General features: G+C 36.6%; 1 protein-coding gene across 2 annotated transcripts in view; it reads left to right on the top strand.

The window, feature by feature from the left end:
- HEATR5B (HEAT repeat containing 5B) overlaps positions 1-18,089 on the top strand; it is a 52,517-nt gene that overhangs the window by 15,981 nt on the left and 18,447 nt on the right. For both annotated transcript variants that reach the window (XM_053973015.1, XM_053973013.1), the window contains exons 16-26: positions 253-428; positions 1,683-1,788; positions 3,149-3,339; positions 4,888-5,047; positions 7,261-7,450; positions 8,750-8,919; positions 11,220-11,364; positions 12,209-12,448; positions 14,286-14,537; positions 16,477-16,658; positions 17,760-17,828. In XM_053973015.1, coding sequence (XP_053828990.1) covers positions 253-428; positions 1,683-1,788; positions 3,149-3,339; positions 4,888-5,047; positions 7,261-7,450; positions 8,750-8,919; positions 11,220-11,364; positions 12,209-12,448; positions 14,286-14,537; positions 16,477-16,658; positions 17,760-17,828 — 1,881 coding nt within the window. The remainder of the gene's footprint in view (positions 1-252; positions 429-1,682; positions 1,789-3,148; positions 3,340-4,887; positions 5,048-7,260; positions 7,451-8,749; positions 8,920-11,219; positions 11,365-12,208; positions 12,449-14,285; positions 14,538-16,476; positions 16,659-17,759; positions 17,829-18,089) is intronic.

The following is an 18,089-nucleotide window of genomic DNA, read 5'->3' on the forward strand; positions in this document are numbered from 1 at the left end:
TCTCTTCCCATCCACCAATCTTCCTAGCCTATAAGTTGTTCTCATATCTGGCTGTTAATGGTTGTGACTCTTCAGAATCCAGCTGACCCTCTAAATGCTAATGTGTGTGCATGAGGACACTGCACTTGTATTCAGGTGTTTGTAAGCTATTCTGTTGTTTTAACTACTGCATATGTGTTTTGGTTATCTCTAGTTCCAAATTTTATGTGCAATGTTATATCAGAGGTATTCATGTTGTGTGGAATTTTGCAGCTTCAGCCAAACAGTGCGTCTGGAAGCGGTGCTCTGGAGCATGATCCCTCTTCTATTTATTTGCGCATCCCTGCTGGTGAAGCTGTACCTGGTCCGCTTCCTTTAGGAGTATCTGTCATTGATGCATCTGTGGCTCTCTTTGGTGTGGTTTTTCCTCATGTCTCTTACAAACATAGGTCAGTTTACATCAATGTTCAATTTCAGAACCTAATGCCTTGTTTCTCTGGATACTGTTATGTTGGGGATTTTTTTGTTTATTTGTTTGTTTGGTTGGTTGTTTTCCTGAACTAAGACTTGACTAAGGTATCAACTGTCTTTAAATTCAGTTTAATATTTTGATGTCCATTGTGTCTCAGGATTCCAGAATATGTGTAGTCACTTTAGAAATAAAGTGATTTCCTCAGTTTTATCCCTTTTGAAGATCAGTGTTCAGAGATGGAGACTAGATTCTTCTTTTTTCATATAGCATTTAACAGTAGTAATATCTCTGCAACCAAAATTTCCTGCAAAATTACCCATTGCAATTAACTTCAAATCAACCTTGAAAAAAGCAGGGGCCTCCACAGAATTTCATTTGGCTGCCACAAGTAAGACCATTTGATTTATAGTCAGCAAGGAATTGTATGCACAATGAAAAAGAGGAAATGGAATTCAACTTATTTTCCTTTGTGTTTCACATTACCTCTACAGAGTTATGAATTGTCAGGACTAATTTTCTTATTCAGTTTAGGCAATTTGTCCCTGAGCACAGAGTGAAAACAGTTCCAAGAAGCATTTCAAAGTAAAATCAGCTTTCAATGCAAATCTTTTGGGAGCAGTTTTTTCGTAGTGGTCAACCTCATTTTGTAGTAAGTGCAGGATAGACTTGAGACCAGCTTGCAGTAATTCACCTTGGTCTATACCTGTTGTTAACTGTGAAAAGATGTAGCCTGGGAGCTGCTGAGTAATTAAGAATGCAGATTATTCATTACACTCCTGTTTTTGGTATCTTCTAGGGAATGTTCCTCCTCCCAGTAATGGGAGGAGTGGGGGCAGGAATGGATGTTAAATGGGAAAAACAATAGAAACAGAAAAACAAATATGAAGGGTAACACTATTTTAAATGGTAGTGGAAAGACAGCATTTTTCCACTCTGGTCCTCATAGCTTTCTAGTTATATAGCCAAATGCACCTGAAGATTTACTTTCTCTTGGTGATGTTTTCTTCAAAGGAATAGTAAATACTTGTGGATGAACTAGAAGAACCAGCAAAGGATGTTCAGAGTAACTCTGCTTTTATTACCTATAGTGAATGCCTTCTGCAGCCCCTGAAGCATAAGTTCTGCTACTGAACTTAAAAGGCCCTTTTGTAGTGTGTGGTTTTTAGCAGCTGTGCTTTAGTTTGCATTTTGAAAGGCTATCACTTCAATTATGTTCTTTCCTTTGTTTTAGATTACAGATGTTGGATCACTTTGCTGAATGTGTCAAGCAGGCTAAAGGTGTTCGCCAGCAAGCTGTGCAGCTTAATATCTTTACTGCTGTTCTTAGTGCCTTGAAGGTAGGACTTGTAAACTTGCAATGAAAGTCCAAATTCATCAGTTTGCATTGAGTACAAAAGGCTGCTAGAAGAATGTTACTGAAGTTATTCAAGAATTCAAAAATTTGAAAACTCCAGAATTGAATTTTTTTCCAGATACTAGCTTGAGCTCTTGTCTTCATGTATAAGTAGAGCGAACAGATGAGGCTAGTGACTGCATTCTACAGTTGTCAGCATTCTATAGTATTCAGACTGTCTTTTCACCTTGTGGTTTTATTTGCACCGGACTCACGGATTTAAGTATTTTGTCATATATACTCAGAAAACCCCTCAAATCAGAGTTTTGTGCAGATGTGACTTGTGTAACTGAATACACAGATAGCTTTGGGTTTACATTTTGGTTGCCTTATTGCACAGAATTCTAGGTGCTTATGCCCAGTCTCACTGACTGCAGCTACTGCTGTGTGCTCTCTATCTAGACTTGGAAATGCAACCTGATGCTATCAAGTCAGAAAGTAAGACAGCTAGTCACAAATAATGGCTGCCTAGTTTAAGCTGTTACTGGAGCTCCATGTCTTTGGTTGATTGGCAAAATAGATTGGCAAAACAGCACCTCAGTTCTTTGCATTGTTCTTAAAAACGTGATGTACATTGCTACAAGTTGAAATGTAGATTCCGAGGCAGATTTCTGGAAGCTCTCATGTGGTCAAAAAATTGTCAAAATTGAGCTGAAGTGAGGACTTCAGAAAATTATGATCCAAGGTAGAGCCTTTGGCTTCTTGCTCTATAGTACATGCAGTGGTTTTACTTTACATGTGTTTAATTATTTCTCCCAGAGTAGAAGAAACTGCAAAAGTGCTGTTTAGTGTTACTGTTTTGTAAACTATTCAAATAAGAGGCTGTATAAATGTTTGGAAGGATGCAATTATAAAGAAAAAAATAATTTCATGTATCTATAATGTCTTCAATTTAAGTGGTTCTTGTAGAAATGTAACTGGTCTGTGGTTTTCCTATTATATTTTTGCTGTTAGATTTTTAAAGTTTCTATTTTTCTCCCCTAAGGTGTTCTTGTGTAAAGCTAGATCAGATTTGGTAGGACTAGGGTGCATGTAGGTAATGCATTTGATGTAAAAGACTGGTGCAACTGGTCTTCCTGTATGTGAAATAGGTAGAGTATTGGCAAACATCATGAGACCCAGGATATTGGTGATTTTGAGTTTTAAATGTTTTCAACTAATGTGTTTCAGGATAAACTACCACAAATTGAAAAAAAAGCAAAAGCATATAGTTTTCACTTGATGATCTCAAATATATTTTCTCTCCCCTATATTGGGATGTTTGGATTCTTCTTCTTCTTGTTCTTATTTTTTTTTTAATGTAGGGTTTAGCTGAGAATAAAAGCACATTAGGACCAGAAGAAGTCCGCAAATCTGCTTTGACACTTGTAATGGGTGCCCTTGATAATCCTAACCCTATTTTGAGATGTGCAGCAGGTGAAGCTCTTGGCAGAATGGCTCAAGTGGTTGGAGAAGCCTCTTTCATTGCTAGAATGGCTCAGTACAGTTTTGATAAGTAAGTTGATTTTAATTCAGCAAATTAAATAAAATCACAATTTAATGTAGTTTGTAATTTAATGTAGTTTGGAAGATTCCTTTTCTAAATACTGTATTCATTATTCTCTTCTTTCATGCTTGATCCCTATGGTTACATAGATCTAAGAAACCATTAAACAGATTCTTCTCTTTTGGATTCATTTCATGTGAGGAATAAAAGCTGAGTTGTTAAACACTCAGAATGTGAAATGATACTGGTGAACAGCTTTTGATGAGTTACCTGAAGGTGACTAAACTGTTTCAGATAGATAAGCACAGCTTACATTAAGTATATCTGTAATGTGAATTATGTAATAGTGGTTCTGTTTCACTGAAACATCCTTTTCACACATTGATTTAACTGATTTATTTGCCTGTATTTTTTTTCATATTCTGTTTATCATGGGTCTTTAGAAAGATTTCTGGTAGAAGCAACAAGACAGTATGTTTCCCAATTTCTTGCTTAAATTTAAGGCATCAGCATATTTCTGAATCAGAATGCAACTGCCTGAGGGCTGCAGCACATATTTTTGGCTGAGCCAGGTGCATGCACATAGCCTCAGTCTGGCTCTGTTACTTCTGAGAAATTAAATTTTTCTCACCCTTTCATCTTGTAATAAAGTACATAATCCTTGCTGTCTTTTGTTGTATTTCTATTACTGGGACTTTCCTTAGTTTCTTATCTAGATTAACTTGTAAGTTGTTAATGGTTGTCATTCTGTTGATAGTCAAGTGATTTTTTTTTTTATATTTGAGATGTGCATTTACTTTGTTGTTCACTGATGGCCAAGAGCATGCGTGTCTCTCATATACAGTCAACTGGGGGGGGAAAATCTTTCTTTGTCCTTATTAGGAAATCCCTTCTTTTATCTCTCTTTCTCACTCAGTGAAAAGGCTTCTAATTGCCAAGTGATGTATGTGACATGCATTCAGAAGCAGTATTGTGAAAAATAATAAGTCAATGCATACAGCTTACTACAACCAGATCATTCAAAACGCTACTCATTCTGTTTTAGTTTCATTATAAAATGCTTTCTATTAAAAAAAAAAAAAAAGGCTCTATTGGAAAAGCCACAAAAATCAGCTGTAGAAGAAAACAGCTATATAAAAAACTGAATTTGCCAGTTTGTCATTTCTCAGTGTGTGTTGTCATTTTTTTATTCTTGCTTCCTTTTCACTGCAGTGGTTTTGGAATGATTATTTAAACTAGTCTGCTATGAAACACTTGTAAAATCCGGATCCTTTTTCTGTATCCCTCAAAACTCTTCTTCATCTAAAAGGTCAAGTTCTGACCAGAAAAAAAGAAAATTATTATTAAAATACCTTTTTTTCCTCTTGTTTTATATATAACCTGGATTAATAGCAATATAGAGTAATTACATTGTTTTTGCTGTTGTTTAGGCTTCTCAAGATTTTGTAAGATGGCCTGCAAAATTTTATTAGTCTTTTGAACTGTTGTGGTACTTCAAAGATTCTGTGTAACAAACTTACTCAATGAAGTGATTTCTTTATATTTAAACAATGATAGGTTAAAATCTGCTCGAGACGTTGTGTCAAGAACAGGCCATTCCTTGGCTCTGGGTTGTCTCCATCGGTACGTTGGTGGAATAGGTTCTGGACAGCATTTGAAAACTAGTGTCAGTATTCTCTTGGCTTTGGCACAAGATGGAACCTCTCCTGAAGTCCAGGTAAAAAAAAACAATCAGCACAAAATTACTTAAAATGTTCAGGATGAAGATTAGAAGTTAAACTACCTGTTCAGATATTCTTTAGTAGATGTTGTCACATGTAAGATGTGTAGCATGTGCTAGGGAGCGTGAAGATAGTGAGTATTTTCTTACAGATTCCCGGAGTACAGAATCCCAATGATACAGTGTAATTAAAATGTAACTTCATAGCTATTTAGGGAGGCACTTGGAAGTGGTCAGGTTAATTCAGAAGGACGTGTGTTTGCTTGTCAGCTGTGCCAGAGTGAGGCACTGTGGGCATATTCCAAACAGCCTTTAAAGCATCATATATCAGTATTGCCTTAGCTGCCTAAAAGGAAGCTTTTAATAGGTAGCTGATGACTGAAATGTGATCACTTACTGGAGTCTCCTGAGCAGTAGTTTCCTTTGTCAAGTAATTCCTGTGTATGTGATACAGACACAGGACATCATCTCTGCAGGGTTATATTATGAGCACAGAAATCTGTTGCAAGCTGAATTGCAGTTAGGGGGCAGAAAGGGAATCAGTAGGAGCCAAGTTTCAGGCAGGGAGGGGTTTCTATCTACCGTGGACCAAAGATATGTGAAGCCTCACAAGAGGATGACTTGACTGCTAAAAGTTGCTGGTATAGTAGAAAGGGGACTAAACATGCTGTAAAAGAGTAATGGTTTTGGAGAGTAGTGGCACTTTATACCCACCACCTGAGAAGCTGAAGCCCCCAGTAACTATAAAAAATCATACTTACACCTTGGTTTACTGTTAACTTGATAGAATATGTACTTGAGTACCTTCTTATTTCTTTTCCTCAGAGCAATTAAAAGAAAAATCAAAGTAACAAGGTTTTATCAGTTGGGAAAAACAAGCCTAGGTTTTTTTTGGAAATAATGTTAAAAAAAAAATCTATAAAAACAATTTTAAGTCTCTTTTGAATTTTCTTAGTTTAAGGAAAGATGAAGTGCAATTTGCGTATGTAACCAACTTCAAGTATGAGTGGGCAACTTGAGACGTATCATTGTGCCCCAGTAATTTCAAAAAGAAATTGGAAAGGTTAATGTTTTATGAAAAAAAAAAAACCCAAAAGTATAAAGGGGAAGTCCAGGCTGAACTTACATATCTACCTTACTTTTTGTTGAGAATAGAGCACCCAGCCACTGTGAAAAACTAAGCTTTTAAACCTCATCCCTCAGTGGATCAGTGTGGTTACACAGAAACTGTATGGAAGTATGAATAATAGAAGTTTACAGGAATGAAAGGATAAGCTGTAATGTGCTACCACAGGATTAGGACTGTAGAGGTAGTTAGATGATTGCTAGTGCTAATGGTTTTTGGATTGCATCAGAGAGGATTAAAAAGTAGCAATTTTAAAGGCAGGTTTTCCAGCTTATTCCTAAGAGTCTAGCTTTGTAATAGTAATACTCTTTTATCTTAGTCATGCGTTTAATGTGAGAAAATTCTGAAATAAGATCATTTAGTAGGGTGTTATGGAGAGATAGCTAATGCTTTCAGGTCTGTCAGTGCAATTTATTTCCAATGAAGCATCAGTATCTGAAAGGACTGTCCTCTTGCCTGCTTCTTGCTTTGACAGTTACAATAAATTACTCTGGTCTTTTGTTGTTTACTTACCTTCAACTGAAATAGGTCTATCTTTCACCATTTTTCCCCTCATGCTGACTTAACAACACTGCTTTTTGCTCTTGTACCCACTAATAAGAAAGTTAGAAAAATGCATGTGAACCTTTCAGCTTGTCATGAAAATCAGTTCCTACTGGAATATAAAAGACCATCTCTGCTAAGGGCTTTGTAAGCTGCCCATTTCAGATTCTGTCTCTAATTTTGTAGTGGAATGATTCTCTCTTTTTCCTGTCTCAAGTCAGTTTTCTTTTTTCCTTTTTGTTTTAAGTAGATGTGTTGTTTGTGCTTGTATTTTTCTTCTTTGAAGTGCTTAAGCATATTTCTTCTCAAATTTTTCATCACCGTGTTTCCTTTATACCCAAAACTGCTGATAACCAAAGAATATGTTAGATATATTTAAACTCTCAGGTGATTGCTTGAGGTCTGGGAAGTTTGGAAACACTTCTGAAGTCAGAGTAATGAATTAGACGTGCTTAAGAACAGAAGCTAGGCTCCAACTGCATAAAACCTGTTTAATTTCCTGAATGCTTTACTGAAAAACATTCCTTTGTGTTTTTGGTAGACCTGGTCTCTCCATTCACTTGCCTTGATAGTGGATTCTAGTGGACCAATGTACCGTGGGTACGTGGAGCCAACGCTCTCTCTCGTTCTCACCCTGCTCTTAACTGTCCCGCCATCGCACACAGAAGTACATCAGTGCTTGGGCAGGTGCCTTGGGGCTATAATAACTACTGTTGGGCCTGAACTGCAAGGTTAGTGGGAATTTGAAGTGTAAAAAAAAAAGATCTACCTTGTATAAAGATGATATCATAACCTTAAATGGAAGAATATAAGTTTTGGTTAGTTGCAGGTGGGGGAGGCAATGTTGGCTGTTTCAGTTACAGTCCTGCAAACAACCTCATTTTGATCCTCCTTATGACTGCTTGGGGCTTTTTTGACTGCAGTTTGAGATTTTTATAAAGAAGTTGCAGTGATGTATGGTGTTTCAGCTAATGGTAAATTTGCATGGTAGGTAAGCCATGAAACCCTTGCTGCATATTTTGCTATATGTATTTTTGTGGGGCATGAGACAAGCTTTTTCCTCCATTTTTTTAACATGTTTTTAAACTGATGGTGAGAGCTTAAGTTTGACACAATTGATGATACTGTGAACTATAACTCATTTCCATTCATTCTTGATATCCTTAGATCTCCATACCTCATTGTAGAGACTTAAAATCTTGTCGTGCCAAACAATGTGTCTGAAATTCTGAGCCTCAGGTGTTAAAACCATGGATTTGTAACTTTGTCTAACTGGGATTTTTAGGAATATTTATAGGATGGTTTTTGCTGCAGTGCCAGAGAGCCACTAATGGAATTTTAATTCTAAATAGCTAGACTTAAGATTTGAGTATTACCTAGTTCTAGATGGTTTAATTGAACTTGGCTGTCTGGAACATGATTAACTTTTAAAATAACAACTTAAGTAGAAGAATGTCTTCTGCAGGTTATATTTCTGTAATTCAAAATACTTTTATAAACCTGATGTGGGTTAATTCTTAAAATGCCAAATGGCATTGTTCTTCAAATCAAATACTGTTCTTTTAAAATGCTTGTTGTAGTAGAGCAGTGCTACTCATCTATTGGAGCTAATTAAAATTGTCTGCATACATAGATATGAGCTTAAGAGTTACCTGATATTTTAGGAAATGGCTCAGTGCGTGAAATGTTGTTTATACACATATAAAGTGAAAGAGACTTTTAAAATCTAACTTCAGGTAATTAACTGGTTTCATGACCTGGGAAGATAGTCTCACAATATTTCTGACTGGAGATTATCGATCCAGAATTTCATTTCTACAGCATGTTATTTAACTGAGCTAAAAAAAGAGATACTGAAACATGCTGTAGTGTTTCTAATTTGCATGGCAAATCAGAAAAGTTGCATGTTAATCTGAGAACTATTTTTTGTGATATTGAAGCTTTAATAATTTTTGCTTCTCAAAGGTTTAAAGTCTGCAGTTGTGATAGAAAAGTTTTGCTGTGTTAAGGATATCCTCTTACATGATTAGGTAATGGAGCTACGATTTCAACAATCCGTTCTTCCTGTTTGGTGGGATGTGCAATCACACAAGACCATTCAGACTCACTTGTTCAGGCAGCTGCTATATCCTGCCTTCAGCAGCTTCATATGTTTGCACCACGGCATGTCAACCTGTCCAGTCTGGTTCCCAGTCTTTGTGTGAGTATCAAATGCATCCCTTTTGGTCCTCCAAGTTTTATGCATGTGCTTAGCAGAGGACAGGGGAAATATTTAGCAAGATGTCAAGGATAGCCATATGTAATAAGCAAGTTATATTTGCAAAACCACCAGAGTCCTCAACGCATTTTACATATTTTCAGAATGCTGCCCAAACTGAAGTCACAGAGGTTGATTCTCTTTCACCCTCAATAGAGTAAGATAGCAAGCATTTATAAATAATATGTCTAAGTAAAAAAGATGCTGAAATGCTCTAATTGCATGCAAAGAGGGAAGTGAGTGAGTTGGAGAAAGATTTTGGATTTATGTTGCCAATGTCAGCATATTAGCGGCTGACATACGAATTCTTGTGCTCCTGCTGTTAATGTTGCCACCTTCTTTCATTAGTATTTTGTCAGCAAGTCCTGGCTTAAGCCTGAATGTAAGGCAAAGGCTTGAACCCAAAACATACCAAATATGAATATAAGAGGAAAGGTGGTGTGGATGTGGTTTTCATGTAGGTTGGTGGGTTTTTTTAATAATTACTATTGTAAAAGTTATTTTTAGAGGGCTCAGTAGTCCAATACTGAGAAATTTGAAAAGCTTCTCTGTTACGTCTGTTAGATGTTTTGCAAAGTTGTTTATGTCAGTCTTTGTGGCGCTGATGACTCAGTGTTACCTGAAGGAATGCAATCCTACTTATGTCAACACTGGAGCTTTTTCTTAGTATGCCATCCAGATTTTCCCTAGGGCATCCTCTCATGATTAGGTGCTTCTCCTCAGCCCTGTGCACACCCGAGCCCCACCCTGCCCCAAGCACTCCTGGGAGTGCAGTGTATTTACAGAACCTGTCACTTGTCCCTTCACAAAATTTTGCATGGAAGGGGTGTAACACACATAGGAGTAGATAAGATCTTCTGCATGAATATGATGTACAACATGAGAGATAATTCCTACAGCCATTTACTCTGTAAATACCAGTGGGTGATGTTACAGACAATGAAGTTTATACATGAATAATTAGTGCTGTTTTGAAGCCTTTTCCCATGGTTTTCTACTGTTTCTCTTCTCTTAGTTTATCGTCTTCTGCTAAATGAAAGCTATTTTTGTTTTTCTTTCTCAAATTCCTTACTTTCAAGTTATACTTAGTTTGTTAGGATTTCCTCTGAATTGTCTTGGGCTTTTCTTCATACTGCAAATGCATAGTTATGTAGGCAAGGTTTGCCTTACCTGCACCATTAGCCAACTCTTCAGAATGGAATTAATGCCAGATATCAAAATTAAACCATGCAGTTCCACACTCTCATTTTAATTTCTTCTTCCTGCATTGGCTTCATAACTTGTAGTTATTTGTTTTGTAACTTGAATCATGGAATTTTGTTTACATTAATAAATCTCCCAAATATTCTGTGTTTTAAGTCATTGAAACAACCTCAGTTGTGATATTTAGAAATTCTTTAAAGACTGCCTGTTTTTTTAGGACTAAATTCTTGTATATTCATATGTGGAATAAAGATGTACTGTTAAAATGCTTTATAAACTGTAGAACACTTTCATTTAGGGAAGCATTTTCCATCCCCATAATAACCTGATACCAAGAAAGCAAATGGATATTTGGTTTATTAAAACCAAATTACCCTGAAGTAAATAAAGAGTTAGAGTTTCTTAAAGGGCACTCTTCACCTCTTCCACTGTGGAAAAACATTAATTTTTCCGTGGAGCTACTTCCTCTCAGAAAAATAGAGACCATAGACAATTCTTCTGTAAGGAAAATATTTGCTTGTGCCTTAGGTGATTCAAAGGAATTAGAAGCCAGTGTTGGTTAGCAAAGAAATCTGATGCTGTCTTATTGAGAGGCACTTTTAATAACTTAATGCTATAGATTCTGTTACTAATGTGAAATGCAGTTCTTATTATAGTTGTCATGTGTGGTGCACCTGATAATGGCTTTTTTGTTTAAAAGAAAGTGATTTACAGCTATAGCAGAATATAAGGCAGAGTAGTACTGGAGTGTAACAAATTGGAAACTGTAATTAATCTAAATCACACTGGCACAGTAGTTCCAACACTTAAGCTTTTATCTCTTTTACCAGGTGACAGCTGTCAGCTCTGTGTATATCAGCTATATTTTGATATTTGTATTTTATGAAAAGTGCTTACTTCTGAACCTTCAGAACTTGATTCCCAGCGGCTCACACATGGGCTTATAACTGAAAAATAGAATGTTTTTAGTCCTTAGCAGCATTGATTTATTGATGCTGGGGTGCAGCAGTTTACTCACCTGTAGTGGTTTTGACTTTCAGGTTCATTTGTGCAGCTCTCACTTGCTGCTGCGCCGGGCTGCAGTTGCGTGTTTACGACAGCTTGCTCAGAGGGAAGCATCAGAAGTGTGTGAATATGCCATGAGCTTAGCAAAAAACACTGGAGACAAAGAGAACAGTGCCATCAGTATGTATTTCTTTCACGTGGCCTTTTTTGTAACAGTTGAATGCACATGTGTGCATATGTGTGCTTTGCCTTCAGAAGGAAGGGAAAAAGCCCAGAACCCCCTTGTACCCTTAGTGAAAAAACCCTTAACTGTCCCTTCTGACTTCAGTAACTTCTGGCCACACCCCTGCTTTTGCCTCTGGAATTTTGTTCATGATTTAACTATTTGTGAAATTCAGACTTTAGCCTCTCTCTCTCTCATTAAGGCTGGCAATCAAATAGGGAGCACAGTATTTCTATAGTGAAAGCATTTTACAGTTTTTCTGGTATTATAACTCTCGTTATTTTGAAAATTAACTTAATGGTGTACTGTTTGATTGAGGTTGTGTTATATTATGTTAGCAGCATATCTACAATGCCTGTGGACTTTGCTGGCTGGTCTAATTCTTACATGTATCATTTTATTTTCAAAATAGGAGGCTCAACAGTGTTGATCAGCACAGTCTCCATACAAATGTAGAATTGTGAGTTTATTCAAATTATACCAGTTAAGTCTGTCTCTGGGAAGAATCTTTAGAGTCCAATACTGTTAGGTTTTTTACAAATTCATGGGCTGTGTGCCTTGAAGAGAGGTTTTTTTTTTACTTTAACTAATACTTGGAGGTGTTATTTGCATTGCAGATGAAATTAATTGCTGTATTAGAACCTTTCTAGCGTTGGTTCAGAAAAATAGCAATAACATCTTGGTAATCTTTGATTGAACTATACACCCACAGGTACACAATGTCCAATTCAAGTCTGTTGCTCCAAATTTTGAAACTTGAGTTCCTGATTTTAGAAGAGCTCTCTCATTCTCATTTTGCAGACATGAATCCTTTTGCACCAGGGGCTGGCTCTCGGCGAGACGCTCATTGCCGGCATCAGGGAGTTAATATAACAGAGACAGGCCTGGAGGGCGTCCTGTTTGGAATGCTGGATCGTGAGACTGATCGGAAATTGTGCTCAGATATCCATGACACTCTGGGACACATGCTTTCATCTCTGGCAGTGGAAAACCTTTCTCACTGGCTCATGCTTTGTAAGGATGTCCTTGCAGCTTCCAGTGGTAAGTGTTCTGTGGGGTTCACATAAATGATAGTATGTCCTTAGCATTAGCATCTTCTGGCAATATTGGTTTGGAGCTTCTCTTTTATCTGAGTTAAGATGTAGGTTATATTGGATACAGAATTGGATTATAGAGCAATTAAACTGCCATAGAAAGAAGGAATTATCGATGTTAAGTTTCAGAATATGACTCATAAATAAAAAGTTAGCTGCTTGAAGTAGGATTTCCAATGGAGAAGAATGGTGTTTGTAAATCTGATGTTTCAGTATCTTAGTGGAAGCAGACATCCTTTTTAGCCTGTATACATCAGGATTGTACAGAGGGAAGACTCCTGTACACATTCTGAGCTTTCTTTTATAAGGTTTTTGTGAATTACTGATGTGATGCTGGGTTACCATGGTGATGAAATTTACGTTTGTTTTTCAGCTTTGCAGATTTGTTTGCACAGATTTTGTCCTCTGAGACCTTATTCCTGTTTTTCAGCTTGTAGAATGGTTATGACGCAGAATATGCTCATTTCCCTTGCATTTAAACTTGTTTATTGGCATGTGTGAGTTCATCCTGAAGCTGTTTCTAAATGCTGCCAGCTTTACATTTACTGATGAGTAATGCTACCAATAATTTCTTTATGCAATGTAGTTACCACAAATCTGCCCAGTGAGAAAGACCTCATTTCCTGAGTTCTAAATTGGCATGGTTTTTTGTTATTTCATGTGGGATGGGTCTTAAAGTTTTTACGTGGTTGTCCAATTTCTTATTTATTTATTAGTAGGTGATTTGTCTCGGAGAAAACCATATTTAAATAAATTCCTCTCAGGTGTATTGTAAGCCAGCAACTTCACTTTGACCTCCTTTGATGCATCTAACTGGCATATGACCAAAATGTGGTTTGCTTTTAAGCAGAGATTTACAAATCAGCCATATGAGGTCCTGGATGCCTTCTCAAAATGCTGTTGTTATGCATTAGCATCATCCATGTTTGATTTGCCATAGCCTTTTTCTTTACTGAAAGAACTGGCTCTTCAGTTGCTTAAAATTAGACTTTCTGAGAAGCATGCATTGCAATAATTTCCTTTAATTCTCCTCTTAATATTGCTGGGGTAATTTTTGTCAGTATTTTGGCATTTTGCTAATTTAGACCTTGTCATTGAGGATTTATGTTTTCATTTCTGAATAGCAAATGTATATATGCATGTTTGGTGAGGGATTTTTGGTCTATGTTCAGCTTTTGGTTTTTTATGTGATCCCTGAAGTAATTTTTATTTTCTCTAGGTGTAGGTTTGAGACCGCATTTCAGAAAATAATTTTTTGAATATTAATCACATTTTTGGGTACTGTCAATGGCCTACTTGGCTGGTAGCTGTCCCTTGGCTTGGAGCTTTGTAATTTTGTTTCAATTTAACTTGCTTTTTGTCTTCCACTTGAAATGGGAGCTGAATAATTCAAAACGAAGCTAATTCTTTTATTCTGAGTCTGATAATTCTTTTAATTCTGAGCCTTATCCTGTTTATTGGCAATTTAATAGGTTAATTTACAAAGCTGGGCAATTTAGATACGGGATTCAGCTATAGTTGGTAACTGTGGAGAATTAATATTATAGGAATTTATCTCATATCATGTAAGATGATTAAAGGGTAATTTAACCCAGAACTGAGGTGAAAACCATTTATTTTAATGATACACTCTTGCTTTTGGACATTTGTCAAATGTTTCTACAGAAGAATTAGTCTGTTCTGACTCTCAGTATAAGGAAAGACTTGAACTCATGTCCTTAACTGCCTTCTGTGGATTTTAACAGTGGCATTTTTTTCTTCCTTTTAATTGTTCTGTGTCACAGACATGAGCACTGCTGCTCCCTTGGGAGGAGGGAAGGATGAGGAGTTGGAGAAGAAGGAGGAGATGGATGATGACACAATGTTTACCACCTTGGGTGAAGAGGACAAGTCCAAGCCTTCTGTAGCACCTCGCTGGGCCACTCGAGTGTTTGCAGCAGACTGTCTGTGCCGAGTTATCATGCTGTGTGAGAATGCCAACAAGGCACACTTCGACCTGGCACTGGCTCGTTCAGCCAGACTTAAAAACCCAAAAAGTAATTGCATGCTTTGGTTTTGTTCTTAATTTTTTATTTTCATTTTGACACCTCTTTACAGCTTAAGATTACACAACCAAGAAAAAAAATTATAAGCACTTATTCTTTCATTCAAATGGTCAAAACCAAAGGAAATGTCCAGCAATAATCAATAAAACTGTGTCTCTGTAACCACTGTAGTTACAGTACCATGAGCACAAAGAATGAGGTTTTCTGGAACATACCAGTTCTGAAAGACTTGTCTGCTTAGGGGAAAAAAACCTTAGAGATGCAAAGGTTTTCTCAACTCTGAAACAGAAGCAATAAACTTCTAGCTAAGGGCAAGCTCGGAGTGTTTTCAGAGTTTAATGTAATGACAGCAATTAATTAAACTTGAGAATATTTTAGCATCTCCAATCTGAAGAGATGCTAGAAAAGAAAAAAAGAAGGGATCAAGCTAGGTAATTATTGCTATGGCATTGGTTGCAGAGAGAGGGGGATGTGGGAGGGAGTTATAAAAAGACATGGACTTCGTAAGGTTTGTTCTTTTGGTATCTATGAGAGTGATGAGTCTTAGTTTTCAAGCTCATGTTCCAAAGATAGTTTTATGAGTTAGGGGATCAAAATCGAGAGGTCCTAGATGGCAGAGTAGTTTTGTGAAGATATGTTTTTCAGATAGTGTGAGGTGTCTGTCCTTGAGTTGTCCATGTTTGTGGTTGTTTGGATTCACCTGTGTAGTGCTCATGAGGACTTTTGTGTATGTAGGATGAATATTTTGAGCATCCTAGAATGTGTGACATGAATGGATTTTGATGTCTGTGTTGTTGTGAGTGTCTGTTGTGATATGGAGAGTTATCAGGTCTTTGCCTGTGTTGCTTTAGTGCAGCCTGGTTCCAGCACTGTGCATTGCTTTTGTGAGAATCCGGTTTTTGACTTGATTTGAGGCCAAGGCCACTGAAGACTAGGAAGGAACAATTTCAGGAAAGTTTATTTTGTCATGGCATTGTATCACAAAGAAAATAATGAAATAACTGCTGCTTATAGGGTCCTATAGAGAATGGCATATCTGGAGAATTTTATCTCTGTTTATTTAAAGTGAACTTTGATATGTTTGGTATCATTGTAAAAAGGAAAATTCAGCAAAATTCTGCCCCCCCAAATGCAGCTTCTAAAATATTCAAATTTTACTATTGTCTCTGAAAAAGTAAGTGCAGACTTTATCACTGTAGTTTCAAAGTGATTTTCAGTCTTTCTTTACTGATATGCCTCTGAAAAGTTTCAGCCACAAAAACATTTTCCTTTTTTACCTTGAGACTTGAAAATAGCTTAGGCAATTCGTGGGTTTCATTAGTCACAGTGGATGTTGTTAAATAATTTATTTTCATGTTAGTTGTACAACGTGGTAATTTCAAATAGAGAGTGAGAAAATAAATAAAATTAATACCTAGAGAAGAATAATCCTTTCAGAAATGCTCTATGTATTTTTCTTGTGTGCATGCTTACAGCCTTAGAGGTGGTTTTTGGGAGGAGAACCAGAGGCATACTCAGATTTAGGTGTTGACAGCAGCAGGGGTCGCTGTAAGCATAGGATCTGAGCAGGAGCAGGAATTGCCTTGAATTTCTGTGTGTTTGGGGGATCATTCAAATTAGCTTTAATAAATGTTTTAATATATTCTAAGCTACTTAGCCACATTTACATACTTCATCCTACACAATTTCTGCTCATTTTTCAAGGTTGTCTTAGGAATAAAAGTCATAGAATCACTTTGGGGGGGAGGGGAAGTAGAAAATAAGAAAGAAAACTAGGTTGTATTCTTTCCTGCTTCTTCCGTGCATTAAATGTGGATCTTCGAAAACAAATAGGTAAAATTCATGCATGTCAATGAGCAAAATGTTGCAAGTATTCATCATGTTAGCTATCTTTTAAGTTACTAAATAGTTCTTTCTGTTTTGTTCTAAGATGACTTCTTAGTACTCCATCTCTCTGACCTTATCCGAATGGCATTCATGGCTGCCACGGACCACAGCAACCAGCTACGGATGGCGGGGCTTCAAGCTCTTGAGGACATTATCAAGAAATTTGCATCCGTTCCCGAGCCAGAGTTTCCAGGCCATGTGATACTGGAGCAGTATCAGGCGAATGTGAGACCTCCTTCATAAGTTCAGGAAATCTTGTAGTTATGCCAATATGCCAGTATTAGCTTTGAGAACATTTTGTAGTTTGAAAAAAAAACTGTGAGGAGATTTTTCTGTGTGTGAAAATGTGCTACAGAGACTCACTTATCTATTCAAATTTCATTTTTGTATCTCATTCTATCTATTATAATTTAGTAGCTGATAAAATTCAGTAGCTTGAAAGGCAAATATTGCAAGTTACATTTACTTTTTGGCAAAAGTGGCTATTAGATTGTAGATTGTAGAACTAGGATTTGGAAAATATCGTTCACTCAGTTCTAGATTTAACCTAATAAATCCTTTTTCTTGGGAATTAGTGAATGTACTTCTGTTTAAATGAAAACTATAAAAGTATATCACTGGGAAGTGGGCAAATTAAGATTTTTTTGGGGGATATTATTGTGCTTTTTTTGTTGCATAGCTTAACTCTTTCACCCCTTTTGTTTTCACTCTGTTGTCAAGATCTTTCCAAATACTTTCTAAATGCAGCTTTTAATTCTTTTCACTTCCTGCCTTTTTCTTCTTCCTTCTGTAGTGCTGTAACCATTGCTTCTTTCTCTTGGATTTGGTTCCGTTTGTTTCAGAAAAATATTGCCATATAGCAACTGCCTAAAAGGCATTTTTCAGTCAGTATTTGTCACTTTGTGGACTTGATGCAAATCCAACCGTAAACATTTAATTTCACATTGCTTTCTTTGGACATCAAATTGTCATTGGCTTATTGATCCTTAACAGAAGTTGCACCTGTAATAGTGTAATGATTAAAAGGATACTCATGAACAGAGGGAAGATAATACCACATATTTCACAAAGATAGTTGAGACTTAAAAAGGCAATGGGAAAGCAGGAAAAAAAGTAGTTTAAGACTCTGTTTTTGTTGTTTAAAGACTGTTATTGCAAATGTTTCCTAGACAGCAAGGATAATTTTGGGATGTAACTACAATGCCAAATTTAGCAATCTTGTCTTGCTTTTTCTGTGCTTGTCCTTGAGCCTTAAACAAGGTGAGATAAGCCACACTGTGTCCCTATTATTGTAGTTGGATTTTTAACTTTTCTTCTTATCAACAGGTTGGGGCTGCTCTGAGGCCAGCCTTTTCCCAAGATACGCCATCCGATATAACTGCAAAGGCCTGTCAGGTACAGTGGAAAACATTCACATTCTATAAACAAAACTAATTTTGTAAAAATACAAAAGAGAAGTAGCATCAAATTGCTGGAAGATGTTGTAAACTTAAGCTGTGATGTTTTTGCAACATCTTTTGAGTTTCTTAGTAATATATTTTGTTCCTCAGATGTGCAGAAGTCTTTTTAGGGAACTACATCAAAAAATGTATCTGGAACTAACTATGTCTTCATATCAATCCTGCAAGAAAAAAAAGAAGAAAAAAAAGGAAAAAA

Source organism: Vidua macroura, chromosome 3 (genome assembly GCF_024509145.1).
Source record: "Vidua macroura isolate BioBank_ID:100142 chromosome 3, ASM2450914v1, whole genome shotgun sequence".
Classification (NCBI taxonomy): Eukaryota; Metazoa; Chordata; class Aves; order Passeriformes; family Viduidae; genus Vidua; species Vidua macroura.